The sequence below is a fragment of the Sminthopsis crassicaudata genome, chromosome 5 (assembly GCF_048593235.1).
Source record: "Sminthopsis crassicaudata isolate SCR6 chromosome 5, ASM4859323v1, whole genome shotgun sequence".
Classification (NCBI taxonomy): Eukaryota; Metazoa; Chordata; class Mammalia; order Dasyuromorphia; family Dasyuridae; genus Sminthopsis; species Sminthopsis crassicaudata.
The window spans coordinates 58,144,292-58,167,640 of NC_133621.1; the positions used below are offsets into that span (position 1 = coordinate 58,144,292).

Here is a 23,349-nt window from a genome sequence, read left to right on the forward strand (position 1 = left end):
TTTGGGAGACAGGTTGGTCAAGTTCCTACCTTTATTGCCACCATCTTGGCTTCCCTTCCTAGAAACACTTTTAATTACCTGGAAAGGCTGGAATTCAGAAAGATGAGTAATTATTACATTTCAAGATAATTTATGTTGAAATGGGCACTCCATTTATAGAGCAAAAGAAACCATATTTAAAAGTTTAAATGGAAGAAAAGGAAATTTACTATTAGGTAACTTTTTTTCCTCCTCTTGAACGTTTTGTCATGTATTATTTAGAATCGTGGTATTTAAATATTGAGAAATACACAAATAATTTAAATCGATATTTTGAGACTTTATTAGACCTTTGCTTTTGTTTTTAAGAGTAGTTGATATTTAGGGTGTTCTAAAAGTTGATATATAGGATGTCTTTGTTCTTTCTAAGCTTTAGTAGCTTAAACTTTAAAACTTTGACTACATGATTAAATACAAATTTAAAGTCATTATGATTAGAGGATAATTGAAGATTATATCTTTAACATTTCTAAGTAGGAGAATAGTTAATAGTCACAACCTTGAAAAGCCTCTGTTGATAGAAAAATGAATAAATGGACAAATTATATTGCCCTGGCAATCTCAAAAAAATCCCTCCCAAACTTCATTCCCAAAGAGTGTGTTAAGTAAATGGGATTAATTCAGTTATCATTTACTTACAGTATTGCTTTTCTTTATCTTGAGTTTATCATCTCTATCAGAAGGTGAATAGTATTTATCATCAATTTCCTGGAGTCATGGTTGATTGATTACTACATTGACTAGAGATTCTTAAGTTTACCAAAATCTTTTTTTTCCCCCAGTATTGATGCTATTATATAAATTGTTTTGTGTCTGCTCACTTAGCTCTTCATCAGTTCATACACATCTTTGAAAGTTTCTTTTGCCTTAAAAAAAAAATAGCATAATAGATAACCTAGTGCCTACTGTGTTCTAGGTATAGAATATGTTTCTTGTTTTGTAATTATTGTCTTATTTGATCCCAAAGCAACTAGAGATTTATTATTTTTGCTCCTTTTTACAAATGAGGAAACTGAGGCAAATTGAGATTAAATGACTTCCCATAGTCACACTGCTATTCCTTTCTAGGCACTCTATTCTCCTAGCTTCTTTACAAGGTATCAATTCTTTATTATATTCCTGTACAATAATTTGTTTAACCATTTGCTAATTGGTATTTGTTCTCTTATTTTCCTGTTCTTTGATATAATACAAAGAGCTGCTATAAATGTTTTTTGAGCTCTCTGATGTACTTTTTTTCTCTTTCTTATCTCTTAGGAATATAGACATAATAGTGCAATGATTGCACAAAGAGCATAGCATATTATAATAACTGTTGTGGTATTTTTTTGAATTAAAATTTTCAATATGTTTATCATTATTGCTTATTATGTTGATAGTTTCCCCAATATTGAACCAATCTTGCATTTTTTTTTTATAGGAATTTGTTGGGCACAATAAAGTTATTCTGTAGCTTGCATCTGTTTGTTGGAGATATTGGCTTATATATACATTTATCTATATATCAGTTTGATTTTCTTTGGTTTAATTATTAAAAACAGATTTGTATTGCAGAATTTAAATTCCTTTCCTATGTAAATTAGTGTATGTAATATTGGGGAATGGATGTTGCCTCAGACGACCTGAGACTTCGGAAAGATCTTGGCTTAGAAAGGCCTGGGTCTCTCCCAGTACATCCTTGGCCATCGTCAATTGTCCTGATCTACATCATGTCTCTGGATTCTGATGTTTCTGGAGGAGAGAGTGGGTACGATGTCTTTGCACAAATCTGCCTTACTTAAATGCATTTCACCTACAAGTCAACATATTATCTGCCTGATGTCATAGGTCCTCTTTAAGAAAGAAGTGCAGACAACAACAATGATGCCATTGAAATTAATTGTTCTTTGAATGTTAGATGACAGTTCTTTGTAAATCCAAACAGTCCCAGTGTTTTTCTCCCTTTGGGATCTAAATTTGAGCAGATAGGTGCTGCAGCGGATGAGAGCCAGGCCTGAAGAAGTCAGGAAGAAGAGACTGTTAATCTGGCCTTGGACATTTACTAGGTTGTCATTTGGGCAAGCTGCATACCTTCTTGCCGCTCCATACCTTCTCACCTTTGCTTCCCCAGAATGGGCAGATGAGAACAGTTTGTTCTAGAAGCCATGAAGGAAGGAGAAGCATATGCTTTGGAGTGGTCTGATGTCAGAGATGCTGAGGTCATCCATGGCATCGGGCTGTCACCAGTTAACTTGACTTTGTGTTTGCCACTGGACTTCAGTCACTGGAAGAATGGGCTGATGGCTGTGCAACTCTGCCTTTCTTTAGTTGATGTGTAAATTAAAGCATCACCCTGGATGATGTCTTTAGTTAAACTAACTTCCTCCACAGTTACAATGCTTTGACTGATGTTAATTTTTTCCCCAAAATGAAAATTCGCCTTTTCAATATTCATAGTTTATTTTGAGTGTGCTAGAATACTATGTTCTCTGAAGATTGAGTCATCTAAAGGACAGTTGACGATAGAGAAGTGCACAATGGATGTAGATAGGGTGTAACATTTTTATTGGTTGAAGTAGCAAGGCACCTTGAGGGAGAGATAGGAGACCAGTATGTATGCTAGACAAATTAAACCACAACCTCCATCTTGACAACCATCTCCTATCATGACCCCAGTGGTGACAGCCCAGGATCCCAAACTGAAAGGCCTTGGGGTGAATTAATAAGGTCTTCAGACATCCAAATCTACTTCTAATCCAGCCCCTGATCCTACCTCTCTTATCACCCATCTTAGCAGCAATTGCCAACTCAAAAATCACCATTAGTCTAGCAAAAGACTAGCAGCTCTTTCCAAACTGTGACAGTCTTGCTTCTCATATCTCACAAACATTGTCCCAGGGAGTTGCTCTTGTGTAAAAAAAAGGATTCTGTAATATTCACCAACTACTCCCCACAAGAAAGCTGTAAGGTACTCTTAAGGTAAAGACAAAAGCCAGCATGTGACAGATAAATAAAAACATTAATCCCATGACTACTATCTCTCCTCTCAGCTCAATGGATGTAGCTCAATTCAAGAGCCTTTGGAATATGAGTACCGCCATTCCAGTGTCCACCGCCATCATCCTGGAATATAATGTGAGATGTAGCCTCTCACTATCCCTACACTGTCCTGTAGTGCCTGAAGACTTGGAAAAAAAGTCCTTGGCACAAAAATCTTAGCTTTCAGTATTAGAAAGCCACATTATTTTACCAGTAGAAATGATATTAGAGAAAATGCATAATCATCCGATTGCACCATTTTTATTTCTTATTCTTCTTCTTCTTATTATTAGGCCTGGAAATTCTGGATTTTAGTGGTGATATTCCTGGAAAGTTTCATTCTAGGATTGACCAATGGAATCTTCTTATTTTTGCTTTGTTCTGTGTTTCTAAGAGATCTGTTTAGTTTTCTTGAGATAGGATGTCTAGGCTTTTGTTATGGTCATGCCATTTAGATAGTCCAGTAATTTTTATGCTTTTGCAGACTGTCAGATGTTGGAGCTGAGACCTTGAATCTATTCTTGGGATTTGAGCCATTTCACTGCTACTTATTTCTGAACTTTCTTTTCTTGGTTCAGTGCCCAGGGTTTTCCTCCCAGGACACATCATTATTTGCTTTACTCAAGTAAAGAGGAATATCAGAGAGATGTATAAATGGGAAATGTTTTAATTTGAATTTCAGGGGAAGTGATGTTTGAGATTTTGGAAGTGGTTTGACTCTCCTGGCCCAAGCTCTTCTGTCTCTCAGGGTTCCTTGGTAATCACAGATTCATCAAAGTTTGTCTTAGGGGTGAGTGAGGTTGTGAGTGTGTTTGTATTGTCTTTGTGTTCAGATAATTTCAATTGAATCATGATGTTTTATATTTTTTCATATATACACACTATATTGAGATATACTGTATTGTGTTTTGCCATGGCATCCTACAATTAAGCAGTTCCTTTTTTCTTTACATAACTAACTTTTTTATGTTGATCTTCTTTGCTTGTTCCATGTGTATCTCCTTTCTTTTTATTCACTTTTAATGAATTATTTAATTAAATTAATTTAATTCATTTAAAAGTTGATATAGGGAAAATTTCAAGTTGTAGTAATTTATATTTATGTAGTGATATATAGTTGGAAGAAATAGGTAAACAACTGGGTACACAACTTTATACTAGATAAAAACAAGTATTATTTCCATTCATTATATGGTGGAACAAGTGGAGTTGTGGGAACCATGCATATCTTTTGGTTCTACAACTAGTGGATTCTTTCTTTCTCTTGGTCACTAATGATAGGATGAAAAATTATTTACAAAAATAGTTGATATTTCATTATAAATGTGCAGAAATCACTGGTTTTTTATTCTTAGTGGAGGGGAGCTTCCATAGTGAAGAAAGATTAAGGTATGGAATAATCTAAGTAGCTAAGGAAAGATTCACTAAATAATCACGAGGAACTGAAGTTTATTTTTTATTTTGTGATTGATTCAGGAAATTTTGGTAATTTTATCAAAATTCTTTGCAAAACATTTTAAGAGACAGAGTAAAGGACTGGTTACCATGTTTGGTGTAGATGATTGCTTGAATAGGAAGAAGGCTTTCCAGGTTCCCCATATATACACTAGCAAAAGCCTGAAGTGCTTCCTAAATCACATAATGATAAAGAAACCCACTAAGAGGAGGTGGAGTCAAGATGGGAGAGTAAAGACAAGACTTCACCTTAACTTTCCAAAATTCCCTTCAAATAACTTTGAATTAAAACTTCATCTCAAATTCTGGAGCAGCAGGAACAAGAAACAGGTCAGGGTGAAATAGTTTTCCAGTTTAAGAATATAAAGAAGTTGAGGAAAGTTAGACCAGTAAAAGTTGGTTCTCCCCTCCCCGCCCCCCCATGGTGGTTGGGCATGTACAAAACAGCAAGGAGTCCCTTAAGTGTGATTGTAATAACAGTGATGGCAGCAGCTTTTGGAGCTCTCAGCCCATAGGCGGTAAAGATGTTGGACAACAGGTGAAGCTACAAGGAACCCTTTACTGTCACTGGGAGCATGACCCTGTTGCATTGCTGTTATATAATTCCATGCCATGGTTCCAGGGTGAAGAGGAACACTAGTATTTCTGCACCTTGGAATAGGGAACTGAGTGACAGTTCCAGGGTGGAAAAGAGTACTTGTGATCATTCACAGACCAGAGTGCAGAGATTAGAGACCATACTTTTCCTTAGGTTATATTACCTTGGAAGAACTGAAAACTTAACAGATCACCATGACTAGCTCTGAAAACCAGCACCAGCACCATGAAAAACCTGAAACTCCCTCTATTGAGGAAGCAGAATCCAAGTTTAACCATAGATAATAACTATGATGACAGGGAAGATAAAGACACAAACTCAAAAAAAGGCAACAGAGCCAAAAGAGCTCCATGCAATAGCATCAGAGAAAAAGATGAATTAGATACAGCCTAGGAACAATTACTGAAAGAGCTCAAAAGGGACTTTTAAAAAATCAAATAAGAGAGATAGAGGAAAACTGGGATAAAAAGTCCTAAATGAGAGTAGTGATACAAGAAAATTATGAAAAGAGTAGTTAGTTTCATTAAAAAGACAGAAAATATACTGAAGAAAATAGCACCTTAAAAACTAGAATTGTCTAAATCATTTAAAGAAAAGTCACAAAAATCCACTGAAGAGAACTTAAAAAAACTAAGATGAAAAAGAGGTAAAAAAAAAAAGATCACTCGAAGAAAAGAAAACAAAAAGTAAAATTGGTAAAATGGAAAAGGAGATGCAAAAGCTCACTGAGGAAATTAGTACTTTAAATTTAGAATTGAGCAAATGTTAGGAAGCCAAGATTCCCTGTGACATCAAGAAATAATAAAACAAAATGAAAAAGTAGAAGAAAATGTGAAATATCTCATGGCAAGAGTAAGGAATAATAAAAATTATTGGACTACTTAAAAGATTATCAAAAAAAGAGCTTAAATATATATATATATATATTTATTTTAATAGTTTTTATTTTATTTATTTATTTTAATAGTTTTTATTTACCAGATATATGCATGGGCAATTTTACAACATTGACAATTGCCAAACTTTTTGTTCTAATTTTTCCCTTCCTCTTCCCCCCCCCCCCCCATGGCATGTTGACCAATACATATTAAATATGCTAAAGTATAAATTAAATACAATATATGTAATATGTATACATGTTCAAACAGTTGCTAAACATTTTAAGAAATTATCAAGGAAAAATGTTCTTATATCCTAGAGCTAGAGAATAACTTAAAAATTGAAAAAATCCACTCATCACTGAAACGATTTATGATTCATTCCCCAAATGAAAACTTGCAGGACTGTTAACAACCAAATTCTAGACCTCCCATGTCAAATGGGGAAAATATTGCAAGCAACTCGAAAAGAAGCATTTTAAATATCATGGAGCCACCCAGTTTCACTCAAGATTTAGCAGCTTGTAACATTGAAGGATCCAAAGGCTTGAGTATATATGTTCCCACATATATGTATACATGTATGTGTGTGTGTGTGTGTGTATATATATATATATATATACACACACACACACACACACATATATATATATATATGTCTTAGAAGGCAAAGGAGCTTGAATTAGTACCAAGTCACCTACCTGGCAAAATTAATTGTAATCCTTCAGGGGATATGTGTTGAGGAGATCATACTTAATAAATTAGGGAACTTTCAAGCATTTCTGATGAAAAGACTGGAGCAGATAGAAAATGTGCCTTTAATACAAGATTCCAGAAGCATAACAAGGTAAACATGGAAGAGAAATCCTAAGAGATTGAGCAAGCTAAATCGTTTTGCAATCTTACATGGAACCTGATACCCACATTTTCTAAGATTTTTATTATTATTAGGGCACTTAAATGAAGTATACATAAAGAATACAAATATAAGTTGGTTTTGGTGGGGTGATTAAAAAATGAAGGGATGATAAAGAGGAATCCATTGACAAAAAAGTAAGAATGGAATAAAATGGGGGAAATCATCTTACTTAAAGCAGGTGTGAAAAGAGCTTTTAAAAAGATGGGGGTTGTTGGTCAACTTTGTATCTTACTCTTGGTAGAAGAGGCTCAAAGAGGGAGTAACTTATTCAATCATTTGGATATAAAAATCTATTTTATACTACAGAGAAATGGGGTCATAAATTTTATATATTTAAGATGAATGGGTGAATGGCAGGTAATCCAGAGACAGGTGTTAAAATCACAAAGCATATGCAGCAAGCAGATTTTTCAATTAACAATATTGCAATTATATACATATTTAATTATATATCCTGAAAAGTTAGTTACAAGAAACAGTTAAAAGTATATGAGTAGGGGATTTCAACTCTCCCTTTTCAAACCTGAATAAATGTAACCATAAAATAAACAAGAAAGAAGTTAAGGAAATGGATAGCACTTTACAAAAGTTAGTCACGATATAGGCCTCTGGAGAAAAATATATGGGAATGGAAGAGTATATTTTTTTCCTCAACTGGCACCTTCACAAAAATTGACTATAAGGGCATAAAAATGTCATGACCAAATGCAGAAAAATTATATTCATCCTTTTCACACCATAATACAATGATAATTATATTAAATAAAGGGTCCTAGGAACTTAGGATAAAAGGACAAATCATAGAAGTGACCCTTAATTTCATTAAAAAGAATTAACAATGAGACCCACATATCAAAGTTATACAGGTTACTTAGGAAAGAATTTACATTTTTAAAAACTAATATCAATAAAATAAAGAGCAGATCAATGAATTGTTCTGCAGCTAAAATTTTTAAAAAGACCAAAAAAAAAATATTAAAAATCTCCAACTAAACAGTAAATTGGAAATCCTGAAAAAAAAAAAAAAAAAGGAAAAAATCAATAATCCAATTGATAAGATTGAAAATAAAAAAAGAAAGTAGGAAATAATAAAACTAGCTGCTGATTTTTATTGGAGGGGAAAGACAATAAAATAGATAAATTGTTTGCTAATTTGATTTTAAAAAGAAAAGAAAACAAGATGAGCAATATCAAAAATGAAAAGGATGAGTTCTCCACCAATGAAGAGGAAATTAAGGCAATTATTAGGTGCTATCTTGCTCAATTATATGCCAATAAATCTCACTAAGTGAAGTGGACAAATATTTGCAAAAATAGAAATTGTTCAAGAGTAACAGGAAATAGAATGCAGAGAAGAAATGGAACAAGCCATCAGTGAGCTCTCTAAGAAAAAATCCCCAGGACCAAATGGATTTATAAGTGAATTCTATCAAGCATTTAAAGAACAATTGTGATGCAATAAAAACTATTTGGAAAAATAGGGAAAAGAAGAAATCCTACCAAATTCCTTTCATGACCTAAAACTGGAATAGCAAAAACTGAGAAAGAAAAGTATAGGTCAATTTGTCTCATGAATCTTGATCCAAAAAATTTAAATAAAACAGCAAGCAGATTAAAGGAATATATATCACAAGGATCATGCATGTGACCGCTATGACCAGGTGGTATTTTTATATTAGGAATGTAGGGTGGTTCAATGTTAGGAAAACTATCAGCATAATTTACCACATCAATAACAAACATAAAAATCATAGATTATCTCAGTAAAATGCAACACTATTATACTGGAAAACATGGGAATTCATGGAACTTTCCTTAAGTTGATTAGTAATATTTATTTTAAACCAATAACTATAAAGTATCTATAAAGAAATAATGAAATAAAGCAAACATTTGCATGACAGCACAGTAGAAAATAATTGTACATGAAACTGCAAATCAAGGATGTCCTTTATTCAGTACCTTTTAAAGTATTGTACTAGAAATGCTAGCTGGAGCAATAAGAGAAGAAAGAAATTGAATAGAAATGAAACTATCACTCTTTGCTGATATGGTATATTTAGAGAATCTGCTAGCAATCCAAATATTCTCAAGCTTTGAATTTTATGTATTTGGGAAATATTCTTTTATATCTCAAAATTTGTGAGGATCTTTAGTGTTCCCTAGAATTCAGTAAAAGCCATTTTTTCCCCCTAGATATCTCTTCCCTTTACTTTGCTCTTGATAAATGATAGATGTTCTGTCTTGTGACTACCCCAAAATACATGGCCTTTTCCATTTTTGTGGAAGGTTAATGTTAATAAAGATTGTTATATGTGTGTTAAATTTGAAGGTAGGATGGACAATGAGGGAAAATGTTACCCAAATTCCTTTTTAGTATTATAGAAGTAGTAGTCATTTGCTGAGACAGCATCACTAGCTTATGTTAAGTTGTCTGGGGCCATTGCTGATGGGATACTCATTAGTAGGAAAAACTGAACCATACCAGTCCAAATTTAAGCTGAAGGGTTCAGTTGAGAATATGGCACTTTGGAGTAATTACTTGTTTTATTTCATTTAATTTTTGTATACTCCCCATTCTTGAGGAGGTGTCATATTATTCTCATTACCAAACCCATTTTTTGTGATGTGCCTAATTACCTATATCACTATTACTATTACTGTATGTAGCAGTGCCTAGTGAGAGAGTAACCAAATAATATGAAATCCCTGCCGGAGGGTGGCTTAGAAGTGATACATACATACTTTTAGCACTTCATCTCACTCTCTGCAAAGGTACATATTCTGTGCAAAAGTATAATATGCTAAGAGTTGTTGGATTTTATACATCTGTTTTTCATCCTAATAGAGTAGGTTTGGAAATGTCATCAGTAATTTATTATTCTTTATCCAGTGATTAAAGTCATCTAAGTATATAATACGTTAAACGCTAGACCTGGAGGCAGGAAGGCCTGAATACAAATCCAGCCTCTGAAATTCATTAGCTATGTTTTCTTAATTGTCACTTAATTTTTTTAATTTAAAATTTTAAGTTATTTAATTTTTCTTTGCTTCCATTTCATTATATGTAAAAGGCAGATGATGATAATAATAGCACCTATCTCTTAAGAGTTGTTGTGAATATAAAATGACATAATATTGTAATGTGCTTTGCTGACCTTAAAACAATGTAATATAAATTATTGTTGTAAAGCACTTTGGAAATCTTAAGATGACATGTAACAAGCTAGTCACTGTCACCATTATTATTGGATGTAGTCACAAGCATTCATTTTCGAAAAATTTATAATTTTTAGTATTAGGGTTCGATAATTAATAGTTTATCATAAAAGACAACCCATATTTAATTACATAAAGTTAAGGGGCTGTTATACTAACAATATCATTACAAATTTAAGAGACATTTTCAAAAAGGGAAAATCTTCTTATGAAACATCTGATGACATACAGATAAAACTAACACAAATATATGACTAAGTAAGAGGCATATCCACAAGAACAAGTGGTCAAATGATAGACATTTCTCAAAAGAAGAATTGCTAGCTATTGACCATATGAAAGAGTATTTCAAGTCATTAATAAGAAGTCCATGAAATAGCCTACAACCTGGAAATTGACAAAGCTAATAACTTAAAACAGGAGTTGTCAATATTGGATTGATTATGGAAAGATAGACTTATTACTAAACTTTTTGGGAAGTTGTGAAATAGTCCAGCCATTCCAGAAAGAAATTTGCAATTAAATTAAGAAAGCTAATGAAGTTTTCATATCTTTGACCCAGAGAACTCATTGCTAGTATATATCCTAGGTATCTCAAAGAGAAATAATGTATTTAATGAAATATTCATAGCAAACAATTAGATACTACAAAGTAAATCCCTAACAATTGAAGAATAAGCAAATTTTGGTATTGCATTACAACAGAATATTACTGAATCATAAGAAATTGTGAATATTAAAAGTTCAGAGGAGTAATGGAAAACTTTATATTAACCAATATAGAGAGAAGTAAATAGAACCACAGAGTATACACAATATAAGTAACAGAAAGAAGCATAGAAAGAACAAAATCTCCTGAAACTAAACACTAGTTAGGATGATTGTTGACCCTGAAAAAGAGATGAGAAAATGTACCTTACTTTCTTTGCAGAATTTGACTTCATGTTGTTGAATATTGCCCATATTTTCAGATTCAGTTGATGGTGTTAAACAACAAATGATTTTTATTTTAGAGGGTGGGATACATTCCTTAATTAAGGCAATGAAAAGCAAGTTATAAATTGAAAATTAGTAGTTTTACTTGCAGCATTAACCTTTTCCTGGTATACTGGGGTTAAAAGTATTTTGTTTTCCTTTCTTTTAAGGTTGGGCTCATGTTGTTTGTGCCCTGTATATTCCTGAGGTTCAGTTTGCCAACGTTTCTACAATGGAACCTATTGTATTGCAGTCTGTTCCACATGATCGTTATAATAAGGTACAGTATATATAGTTATATGAATTGTTTATAATTTTTGATAGCAATTTAATAACTTTTGATTTTAGAATTGTAAAGTGCTTATTATTAGGGCCTTGATTTAAAAGTTTGACTTTTCTGTGGACAACAGTTAGATAAAGAATGTCATCTATTCTGTGGGGAACCATATTTTTATATGGCCTAAAATCTGAAGTATGTTTCTGACTTGAGTTTTTGAGCTCATTGAACCTCAAACTATTGCTATCTTTATACTTACAGATCTTATCTACTCTCATTTTCCCTTTTCCTCTTTGCCACATACACTTGAAAACATACATTTTTCCCCCAATTTTCAGTAACAAGCATTATTTTCTTTCCTTCTGCATTCTCACCCTAATCTTTTTCCCCCCCCTGAGGTTAGGGTTAAGTGACTTGCCCAGGGTCACACAGCTAGGAAGTGTTAAGTGTCTGAGACCAGATTTGAACTCGGGTCCTCCTGAACTCAAGGCTGGTGCTCTATCCACTGTGCCATCTAGCTGCCCCATCACCCCAATCTTAAAGAAAAGAAATAAAACAGAATTCTTGCACTAAATGTTCATAATTTCACTCATTGTCCATGTCTAAAAATGTCTTTCATTTTGCATTTTGATAAACAAAGTCAATTTTTCATTTTATCATAGATCATTTATAAGCAAAAGAATAAATTTAGAAATACTTTGCAAAGGTGCTGATAATTTGTAGTTATTAAAGTTTTAAAATATACCTATAGACTTCCTATAACATCTGTTTCTGGTGGATCAATAAAATGTGTGTTACTTGAAGATAATTACTTTTAACTCCATATTCATTTAACTATACTCCACAGCGTTCTTGACTTTTGAGTCCCTGGCTCTGCAGTCTTTTTACTGCTCAGTCCTCCTCAAACTAAGTTCTGGATTATTTCTACTTATCTACTTTTTTTTTTTTTAAACCTGTTGGAAGTTAAGCAACTGTGCTGATTGGATATAATATAAATTCATGTTAATACATTTTTAACTGGGCCATCACGCCAGTTATTGCTCCTAATTGATTGCCTATCTCAATCCCCAAGGAAGTTTTTCTAAACCTTTTCTTCTTTCTTCAGGCCTCCCACTATCCAATCCCTATTCCCAGTTGAGGATTTTATCCCTTAACTTATTAAGAATATCGAGGTCATTCTCTTTAACTTCCTCTTCTCCTTTTCTTTGCATTTCATGGCATCTTGACAAAATTCTTCACTTTCTCCTCCTTTACTTTCTAATACTGTAGTTGACCCTCTTTGCCAGAACCAACCTCTTTGATCCTCATTTTTTCTTCTCCACATAATGACACTCCCCCCCATCATCTTTCACTCTAATCTCCCATCTGTTTGTATTTTCGTGGTTTCATCCATGTTGCCTTCAATCCTGCTCAGTTTCCTACATCCATAAACAAACACCACTAGATCTTAGAGTCCCCTCTACCTCTTAGTATTGTGCTCATCAACCATAATTATTTTATTCTCCCAGAATTTTAACCTCCACTTTAGCCTGTATTCCTTACATTTTTTCATTCAACATTGGAATCATTTGCCAGATTTTGTCATTTCCTTCTTCAAATAGCTCTTTTATCTTTTTTTTTTTTTTTTTTGCAATTGATGTTTTTATTTTTGAAAAGACATCTACTTAATTTTCCTTTCATATAAAATCAAGGAATTTGTCTAAAACTAAAAGCTAACATTATTTATTGCAAAGAAAAGTTAGAAACATTACCCGTAAGATTATTTGCATTATTTAAAATTTTTTTGTTAATGTTTTTTCTTTTTACATAGCATTCATATTTGGATATATCCACTACTCCCTGAAACTGAACTTTTCCTTGGGCTAAATTAAAATGAGTAATAAAAGACAAACTATGTAAGATCAGGTTGAAACAACTCCCCTGTCTCTATATCATAATAATAATAATAACATTATGTTTTATAAAAGTTTACCAAAAAAACCTTTGAAAATATCTCATCCAAACATACATTTTTTCCCCAATTTTCAGTAACAAGCATTATTTTCTTTCCTTCTGCATTCTCACCCCAATCTTTTTTTCCCCCTGAGGTTAGGGTTAAGTGACTTGCCCAGGGTCACACAGCTAGGAAGTGTTAAGTGTCTGAGACCAGATTTGAACTCGGGTCCTCCTGAACTCAAGGCTGGTGCTCTATCCACTGTGCCATCTAGCTGCCCCATCACCCCAATCTTAAAGAAAAGAAATAAAACAGAATTCGTTCTTACAACTGCATTTTATACTTGAGAAAATTGAAGAGGAGATAAGTAATTTGCTAGGATCCTACAGTTAGTGTCTGAGAACAGATTTAAACTCAAGCTTTCTGCACTCCAGACCTAACATTCTATTCACTGTGCTGTGTCTCCCAAGAAGTGAGGAAATAAAATTTCTTATTTTCAAACTCTCTCAAGGCCCATTATTTCCAATAAAATTTTAATGCAGACTGGAGCTCTTGTATCTTATACCTACTCTTTAATACCTGGTGTTTTCCTCCTGAGTACGAATAAGCTTGCCTTATACTAGCAACCTGCACTAGAAACTGCATGATCCCCAAACCTGTAAGCCTAAATAAATTTATGCCTTGGTCTCATTCCAGGAGAGATACTTCTGTTCTATACTCCGTCAGATTCTTTGCTGCCTGTGAATAAACAGCTCTCTTTAGATTAGTTTCTTTCTCACGTTATTTTCAATGCAGCCACACTGTTAGAAGTGTCTGTTGCTCACATATGAAGTCTTTGTACCTTTTCGTTATTCCTGGAATATACATCCTTACTTCCTTGAGGGCTATCTTCCCATAGAAGACCTTTTCTTGTCTCCCTATAATTTCTTGGACTCTCTCTATTTTTATTTTGCATGTACATTTAAAAAAAAATTCTTTTGTCTTTTAATCTCTAATACTGGTATAGTGCATGAGTCAGAGTAGATGTATAGTTAATGCTTCTTAATTTGATTGATTGGGTTGGGCCTTCCAAATTTAAGACACCTCTCATTGGTTATTCTCTCTTGTTTGTTTTTCATTTCTGCTTATGTGAGTACTGATCGTCATCGTATCCTGCATTAGCTAAGATGGACATCATCAACATAGAGCAGATTTTTACTATTACACATACTAGGTTTATAGATTCAGAACTTGAAGAGACCTTACAGATCATCTATTACATTTTCTTCCTTACATAGTTAAACAAAATGAAGCCCAGAGAAATTAACATATTGCCTGTAGTCAGAGAAGTAATAAATAGCAAGAGCCAGGATTTTAACATGTCTTTTGCCTCCTAATCCAGTATTAATTTTTTTCTTCCTCTGATTAAGATAGAAAAGTTTTTCTATCAATCTCAAATAACCTAAGCCCCCCCCCCAGATCCATTAGTATCTTGATTTTCTTAATATGCCTACTGAATAATTAAATTTTTACTCAGCTTTATTGATGATTCTAAAATTAGTAACCAGCAGGAAAAACAAATACTCATTTTTATATAAGCAAAATAAAGAGATGATTATATCTAAAATTCTAAACTTACATTACTTAAAATTTATCTCTTAAAAGGCATTATAGCTTTTTGTAAAAAAGACAAAAAACAAATGCCTAATCTATTTCCAAGTTCAACTTTAGTTTCTTTTATTTCTGGGTATTTTTCTGCAAAATTTGTTGCTGTTATTTTTTTTTTTTTTTTAAATAATTGCAATCAGTTTGTATATTGATCTGATACCTTTTCATTTTGTTTTTTTCCATATTCCTTTTTATTTTACATACTCATAATTTTTATGGTACAATAACATTCTAATATGCTCACATAGCAGCTTGTTTTGTTTGTTCATTTACTACTTATCATTGGACACATGACATTTCTTTTGACTTTTCTAGGATTCTTGATCATCTTAGTTACACAGCAGACTTCACTTCAGAAAACTGCAGTTTCAGGAGGTAGTTGTCAAAAGGCTTTTTTTTTTTCCTCCCCAGTAACGTTATGATTAGAATATATGTAGGGTTGATGATAATAAGCAAGTAAAGAAAAAAGAAAGAAATAATAGGATTGGAATTTGAAAGCTAGGATGAAATTTACAAATCCTCATATCAGCAGCTTTTAATCTGGGATCTGGGACCCCCCCCCCCCTTCTTTTTTTTTTTTTTTTTTTTTTTTTTAAACTGCCTAGACTCCAAAGGGAATCTATGGTACAAAAAAAAGTTCACTTCCTGATCTGTTGGCAGAAAAACTTTTTTCATATTAGATTCACTCAGAGATTATCAAAAAGTTAATACTTTAATAGTTTAAAGAATAATTATTTCTGTGTATATTGCTGTGATTATTTTTAAAAAAATGTCAGTTTGTATCTCTGCTCTACCATTTAACAACTATTTGAATTTGGCAAGGTACTTAAGTCCTCTGTTCCTGTGGTAAATGAGGATAAGGTTGTTGAAATACTAAATATTGGTACTTAGTTTTCTAGCTCTAATACATTATACAAATTTGTTATAAATGGAATAAATGATATTTCCTGCAGACAAAATGAAGAATGGAATTCTATTTTTTTTTTTTATGCACGAGTAATTTTTTATAACATTATCCCTTGTATTCATTTTTCCAAATTTTTCCCTCCCTCCCTTTACTCCCTCCCCTATATGACAGGCAATCTCATGCATTTTACATGTGCTAAAAGTATAACCTAGATATAATATATGTGTGTAAATCCAATTTTCTTGTTGCACGTTAAGTATTGGATTCCAAAGGTATAAGTAACCTGGGCAGACAGACAGTAGTGCTAACAATTTACATTCACTTCCCAGTGTTCCTTCTCTGGGTGTAGCTACCTCTGTCCATCATTGATCAACTGGAAGTGAGTTGGATCTTCTTTATGTTGAAGATTTCCACTTCCATCAGAATACATCCTCATACAGTATTGTTGAAGTGTATAGTGATCTTCTGGTTCTGCTCATTTCACTCAGCATCAGTTCATGCAAGTTTCTCCAAACCTTTCTGAATTCATCCTTCTGGTCATTTCTTACAGAGCAATAATATTGCATAGCCTTCATATACCATAATTTACCCAACCATTCTCCAATTGATGGACATCCATTCATCTTCCAGTTTCTAGCCACTGCGAAAAGAGCTGCCACAAACATTTTGGCACACACAGGTCTCTTTCCCCTCTTTAGTATTTCTTTGGGATATAAGCCCAGTAGTAGCACTGCTGGATCAAAGGGTATGCACAGTTTGATAACTTTTTGGGCATAATTCCAGATTGCTCTCCAGAATGGCTGGATTTTTTCACAACTCCACCAACAATGTTTTAGTGTCCAGTTTTCCCACATCCCCTCCAACATTCATCATTATTTGTTCCTGTCATCTTAGCCAATCTGACAGGTGTGTAGTGATATCTCAGAGTTGTCTTAATTTGCATTTCTCTGATCAGTAGTGATTTGGAACACTCATATGAGTGGATATAGTTTCAATTTCATTATCTGAGAATTGTCTGTTCATATCCTTTGACCATTTATCAATTGGAGAATGGTTTGATTTCTTATAAATCAGGATCAATTCTCTACATATTTTGGAAATGAGACCTTTATCACACCCTTTAACTGTAAAAATATTTTCCCAATTTGTTATTTCCCTTCTTATGTTGTTTGACTTAGTATTGTTTGTACAGAAACTTTTTAGTTTGATGTAATCAAAATCTTCTATTTTGTGATCAGTAATGATCTCTAGTTCTTCTCTAGTTATAAATTCCTTCCTCCTCCACAGGTCTGAGAGGTAGACTATCCTCTGTTCCTCTATTCTATTTATGATCTCATTCTTTATGCCTAAATCATGGATTTTATCTTGGTATATGGTATTAAGTGTGATCCATATCTAATTTCTGGCATACTAATTTCCAGTTTTCCCAACAGTTTTTTTTTTCAAATAATGCATTTTTATCCCTAATATTGGTATCTTTAGGTTTATCAAACACTAGATTACTATAATTGTACCCTTTTTTGTCCTTTGTACCTAATCTGTTCCACTGATCAACTGGTCTATTTCTTAGCCAATACCAAATGGTTTTGGTGACGGCTGCTATATAATATAGTTTTAGATCAGGTATACCTAGACCACCTTCATCTGACTTTTTTTTCATTAATTCCCTTGAAATTCTCGACCTTTTATTTTTCCATATGAACTTTTGTTATTTTTTCTAGGTCACTAAAATAGTTTCTTGGGAGTCTGATTGGTATAGCACTAAATAAATAGATTAGTTTGGGGAGTATTGTCATCTTTATTATAATCGCTCGGCCTATCCACGAGCACTGGATGGAAGAATGGAATTCTAGAAGAGGCAGGAAAAGATGACGAATGAGCGAATAAAAAATTCATCCTCAGCACATTTGGGGTTGTGTAATGGGTTTTAAGGACAGGAAATAATCAAATATCTGTATCAAATAAAAAGCTTTTGTAAAATCCTGTTATGATACCACTTATGGAAATGTAGTTTTTAGATGGGATTTGTCTACTGAATGTATAGAAATCTGTAAGACCAGTGATTCCAAGTCAGAAGACTGCCTTTAAACAGCTTTCTCCAAGGAATAAATCTATTGATAGCCACCATTGAGAAAGACCTTGGTTTGTACCTAGGTGATTAGGGTCCTGTCATGGCTTTAGGTAGCTGCATACAATGCTTGACTTACTCCCTCACTTTTTTCTCACATCATTTTTATGCTTTGATTTTATTGTCTTGAAAGAAAATATAAAATTGTGTGAATTGAGTGTTGGACTAGAATTCAAGTCTAGTATTAGACACTTAAAAGAATGTGACTCTGGTTAAGTTATTTAACATCTGCTGGCCTCATTTTCCTCATCTGAAAATGGTTCTAAAAATAGCATCTTTCAGAGTTGTTGTGATGACTATCTAAATCTTAGAGAACTGTATAATTATAGCTGTTAATATGATGATGCTTGTACTATACTTTAGTACTCAAAGCTTGAGAAATATTGAAGTTTTTGTAATTGCTTTATTTCTCTCTTTTGTCCAAGGTAATTCTTTGAAAGAGAAAGTTTTATGTCTTTAGGAAAAAAGACTAGGAAATGGTTTTGGAAAGGAAAGAAGTGTCATTAATATTAGGCATTTGAGTGACAGTTTCATCATAATGGTTAATAGAAGTGAGCTTGGGCCGTTTTTGGTACCAGATAATGTAGTTTGAGTGGCTGGTTGGCATTATTGTTTGAAATAATCTTGGCATTATATTTACTAACAAATCCCTTTACCCCCCCTGATTTTCCCTCAGCTTCTCAAGTTTCTGAGTTTTCTTTTCTCACTTCAATAAGGATGCTTGCTGGATTTCCCCCCCTCAATGAAAACATTATTTAATGCCTTTTAAAAATACATTTAATACATTTTTGTTTGTACAATTGTTCATTGCATTTTTGAAGGAAAAGGTAAGGATTCCTAATATTTCTTTTCTTTATATGTGTCCTTGGCATTTTACAAAACTCTATCTGCTACTTTTTTTCTCCACTCATATTTTTCTAGTTTAAAATTGTGTATTAGTTCATATGTGTTTAATCGGTACAGTGCTATGCTTGACTATAGGATCTACCCTAAAGGGCTATTCTTTTTCTTCCATTAGACCAAATAGCTCTCTTTCTTGAAGAAAACTCAACCATATGTAAAGTTGAGGAGTGTATCTTTAATAATAATAATAATAAAAAAAAAAGATTTAAAGTAAAAAGAAAAAGTCATAGCTACTGATTTGATTTTGCCCTTTACTAGAAGTGAAATCAGGGCAGGTAGTGATCTTTTCTTTATTGATCTAGCATTTCTGAATTTCATGTTTCTCATCTGTAAAATGAGACTTTCTGCACTCTTGTTCACAAGAGTTGTTTTCTGAATGAAAGGAACATTATACTGATACAAGTGACATTATTAATAACTAATATCTGTTGCTTAATCTCCTGGAAAAGATCAATCACACATTTGTCGTCTTCATTTGGTCCTTTGGGTAAATTTTCTTTTTCTTTGTATATCAAGACTTTGTATATTCCATAAAATGCTTGCTCTTGGTTGCTAGAATGTACATTATGTGAAATTATTTTTTCGTTCTTGCTTGGCTTCAAATCACTTGACTCATTAAAGTACAATAATGAGAATTCTATATAGATCAAGTTCTAAAGTTAAGAGATACTTTTCTGTGGAAAATAATAAAACTTGAAATAACGTAAATGCCTTAATTTCCAAAATGATGCATTAATAAAGATTTACTTTTAATCAATTTTTAATAGAAATTATTATTATTAAGTATACTTGTAAATGTAACATTAATTTAGCAAATGTATTTTATTTTATTTTATTTTCTTGCTAAGGCAATTGGGGTTAAGTTATTTTCCTAAGGTCACACTGATAGGAAGTATTAAGTGTCTTAGGTCACATTTGAACTGAGGTCCTGTTCTCCTGATTTTAGGGCTGGTGCTCTATCCACTGTACCATCTAGCTGCCCCTAGCAAATGTATTTTAAACTGCTAATAATGTGTAGAGCAATTCCAAGTGATACAGAAACAAGTTTCTGATTCTAAGGCATTTTTATATTTTACAGGAACAGTACCACAAGGAGACACTGTATTATAGTATTAAGAACATTAGCTTTGGAATTAAAAGGATTTTGTTTCAAATTCTGCCTCAAACTAATTGCTTATGTTTTCAATGGCCAGATCCTTAGTTCATAGTTTCCTTGTGAGAGTTTTGGAATAGTTGACCACTTAGGTTCCTTCCAGCTCTAAATCTGTGCTGTTAGATAAATGAGTGGATGAATGCAATACTCCAGATAGGGGGGACTAGGAAAGGTTTTTTTAATAATAGAATGTGATATCTGAGTTGTGCTTTCAATAACAATTCTACCAGGTAGAATGGAGGGCAGAGCTTCTCAGACTGTTTTGATACTTTGAAGTTTAAAGTCAGAAGGTACTATGCCAACACTTAATATTCTATCTTCAGGTGCTTTCTCAAAGGCCAGAGAAAGTGATTCTTGTTTTGTGTGTGTCATTTCCTGAAATGCAGATAGATAATCAAAATTACCTTCTAGTTAAGTCTTTCAGAACTGTGGAACAGAATGCTGATGAGTTGTGTCATAACCGTGGTATAAATTGAAATAGATGAAACAGTTATTGTTTACCTCAAGAAATCAGCACAGCTGCTTTATAATTGTCATAGTTTTACAGTACTATTGTTGACTAATTTCATTTTTATTTAAGAAGTACTTGATTAAAATGAACAGAATTTATTTGAGGAATATTTGCAAACATGGTTTAAACTCTTGTTGAAATATTTTCCTGCAATTTTACTTTGTCTTTCTTTTTTCTTTAAAAAGACTTGCTACATTTGTGATGAACAAGGAAGAGAGAGTAAAGCTGCTACTGGTGCTTGCATGACATGTAATAAACATGGATGTCGACAAGCTTTCCATGTAACCTGGTAAGTATTCTACATTACTATTTTGAAGTGTATAGAAGTAGGGAAGTGAATTCATTGGAGAAAAAAGGAATTTAAGAGTGAAAAATTATTCACAATTAAGTCTTATGGGTAGGTTTATATCCACAGTTAGCACTACTTGTGTAAAAATATCATTATTTCATTGAATTTTTGAGTATTCCGGTAGGTAGCTTGGGTCTCAGATATGCAGTGTCTATGATGTATTACTGTTAACACTATTCGTCCAAAGCAATAAAAACCCTTCCTTGTAGACCTGTTATTAAGATGTGGTCTTTTTATGATCTTCCTTTCTTATATGTTCCTTAGCCATTTCTTTAATATTGTCACTTAGAATTTTTCCAAGAATAAAAATCTAGGTCCATTGACCTATAGTTATTAGACTATCTTCATTTAATTTAAAAAAAAAATATTTTTTATTTACATATTTTGTCAGCCTTGTTTTCCCCAAAGCTTATGATAACTCATTCTCCTTAATCTTTTAGAAATTAGTAATTAGGAAAGGAATCTTACCTATTTGCTTTTTTTTTTTTTTTTTTTTTTTTTTAATCGGAAAATGTTGATGTTACTTAGAGGAGTTGAACTTATTGGATACTTAGATGCTTTCTTATTATATTGCTTTCTTAATAAATTACTATAGTCTTCCTTATTGAGTTAATTAGTAGCCATTTTCTTTTGCTTCAGATCCAAAGAAACAAGTAAAATGAGCTTTGACCAGGTTTCTCTTTTTATCTTATCTATCCCTAACAATGATGTTTTTGATTTTCATCTTTTTTCTCAGTGTAGTTAAAAATCCTACAACTATTCCAGCCCTTTTCTGTGTGACCTTTAGCTTTCTTCAATATCCTTACTGATGAGGTCAGGCTAGGAATTCCTAGTTTGAAATAAACGTGACAAACAGTGGCCATTCTCTTTGGCAAAAGGTAGATTTATTTAGAGGGATAGGTTATAGACAAAATAAAGGAATACAATAGATACCAGAAATGGCAAATATGAAATAGAATGGTAGAACATATAGTTAGAACGGAAAGGAATTTCGAAGAATCCATTAAATAGGCCTTAAGACCTGAGCAGGCCTTTGACTGGCAGGCTAGATCCAAGGATGAGTTCAACAGACTAACGAGAGTTAGCTAGAATGAGGAGAAAGATGCCATTAAAGGGAAGACAACATGAAATAAGAGAATAAACTCATAGTGGGCTTAGTTCTGAAAAGAACTTAGCAGAGCTTATCCTCATAACAAGATCTTTTATAGGGGAAATACAACCTTGGGGGTTTCTCAGGGAAGTAAAGGGTGGGGCTCAGAGGAAGGACCAAAAGAAGAAGATGGAATTATACCTGGTAGACCAGGTTCCAGACCTGTTTAAAGATATGGTAATCAATATCTCCAAGGTTGTTTAAAGCTGTGCAGAGATTTGAGGGATAGACAAAAATTTCCATTCTTACACTATACTACCTGGATAATCTTGGAAATTGGTTATATCAGATAATTATCATTTGTGGACAGAAACAACTAAACCCAGAGAAAGAACACTGGGAATTGAATGTGAACTGTTAGCACTACTGTCTTTCTACCCAGGTTACTTATACCTTTGGAATCCAATACTTAACGTGCAACAAGAAAATTGGATTTACACACATATATTATATCTAGGTTATACTGTAATACATGTAAAATGTATGAGATTGCCTGTCATCTCTGGGGAGGGAGTAGAGGGAGGGAGGGGTAAATTTGGAAAAATGAATACAAGGGATAATGTTATAAAAAAAATTACTCATGCATATGTACTATCAAAAATTTTTTTTATTATAAAATTAATAAAAAAAAAAAAGGCAGATAATTATCATTTGGGCTTCTTCCTGAAAGGGGAAGAGATTACATGTTCACATCATTTACCCCATAATGAACTTTACCACTCATGGCAGGATGATGCTACGCTTTTATATTTAATCTTTGCCATTTTCTATCTTTTATATGGTCTCTTTAAAGTTGGTTAATATTGATCTCATTAGATACTTTCCCCCTTTTTCTTCAAACTGAACTAAATTTCTTTTTGTGTTTTCAGAACTTCCCATCCTTTAACTTCTCTGGGAAATTTTATTTCATGATATAACACTTTCCTTACTTTTCTTAATCTTTTTTTTTTTTTTTTAATATTCTTTTATTTTTCCAAATGCATGCAAAGATAGTTTTCAGCATTCACTTTTGCAAATCCTTGTAATACTTATCTTTCTTATCAACTTTTTGAAATCTACTTTCCTCAAAACCCAAGGGTCACAGCATCCATTTCTGGCTTTCATATTTTTATGTATCACAGACTCAAGAAGGCTTGAAAGGGGTATGGACATTTTCCTTGCTGGTTCACATAATCTTTACCCCAGCAATCATTTGTTCCATTTGATGAAAATCACTTCCAGGGTAGAGGTTTCCTTTTTGGAAATTTATTATCTTTTGAAGGGCTAAATTACTATAAAACTATTGAAGAG

General features: G+C 32.9%; 1 protein-coding gene across 9 annotated transcripts in view; it reads left to right on the top strand.

The window, feature by feature from the left end:
* The window catches only part of MLLT10 (MLLT10 histone lysine methyltransferase DOT1L cofactor), a 221,778-nt gene that overhangs the window by 57,881 nt on the left and 140,548 nt on the right, over positions 1 to 23,349 (top strand). For 8 of the 9 annotated variants that reach the window (XM_074266892.1, XM_074266889.1, XM_074266886.1 and 5 more), the window contains 2 exons: positions 11,272 to 11,381; positions 20,746 to 20,849. In XM_074266892.1, coding sequence (XP_074122993.1) covers positions 11,334 to 11,381; positions 20,746 to 20,849 — 152 coding nt within the window. In that variant the 5' untranslated portion in view covers positions 11,272 to 11,333. Of the gene's footprint in view, positions 1 to 3,739; positions 3,848 to 11,271; positions 11,382 to 20,745; positions 20,850 to 23,349 lie in introns of those variants that run through there. The other variant, XM_074266895.1, reaches the window with a different exon arrangement.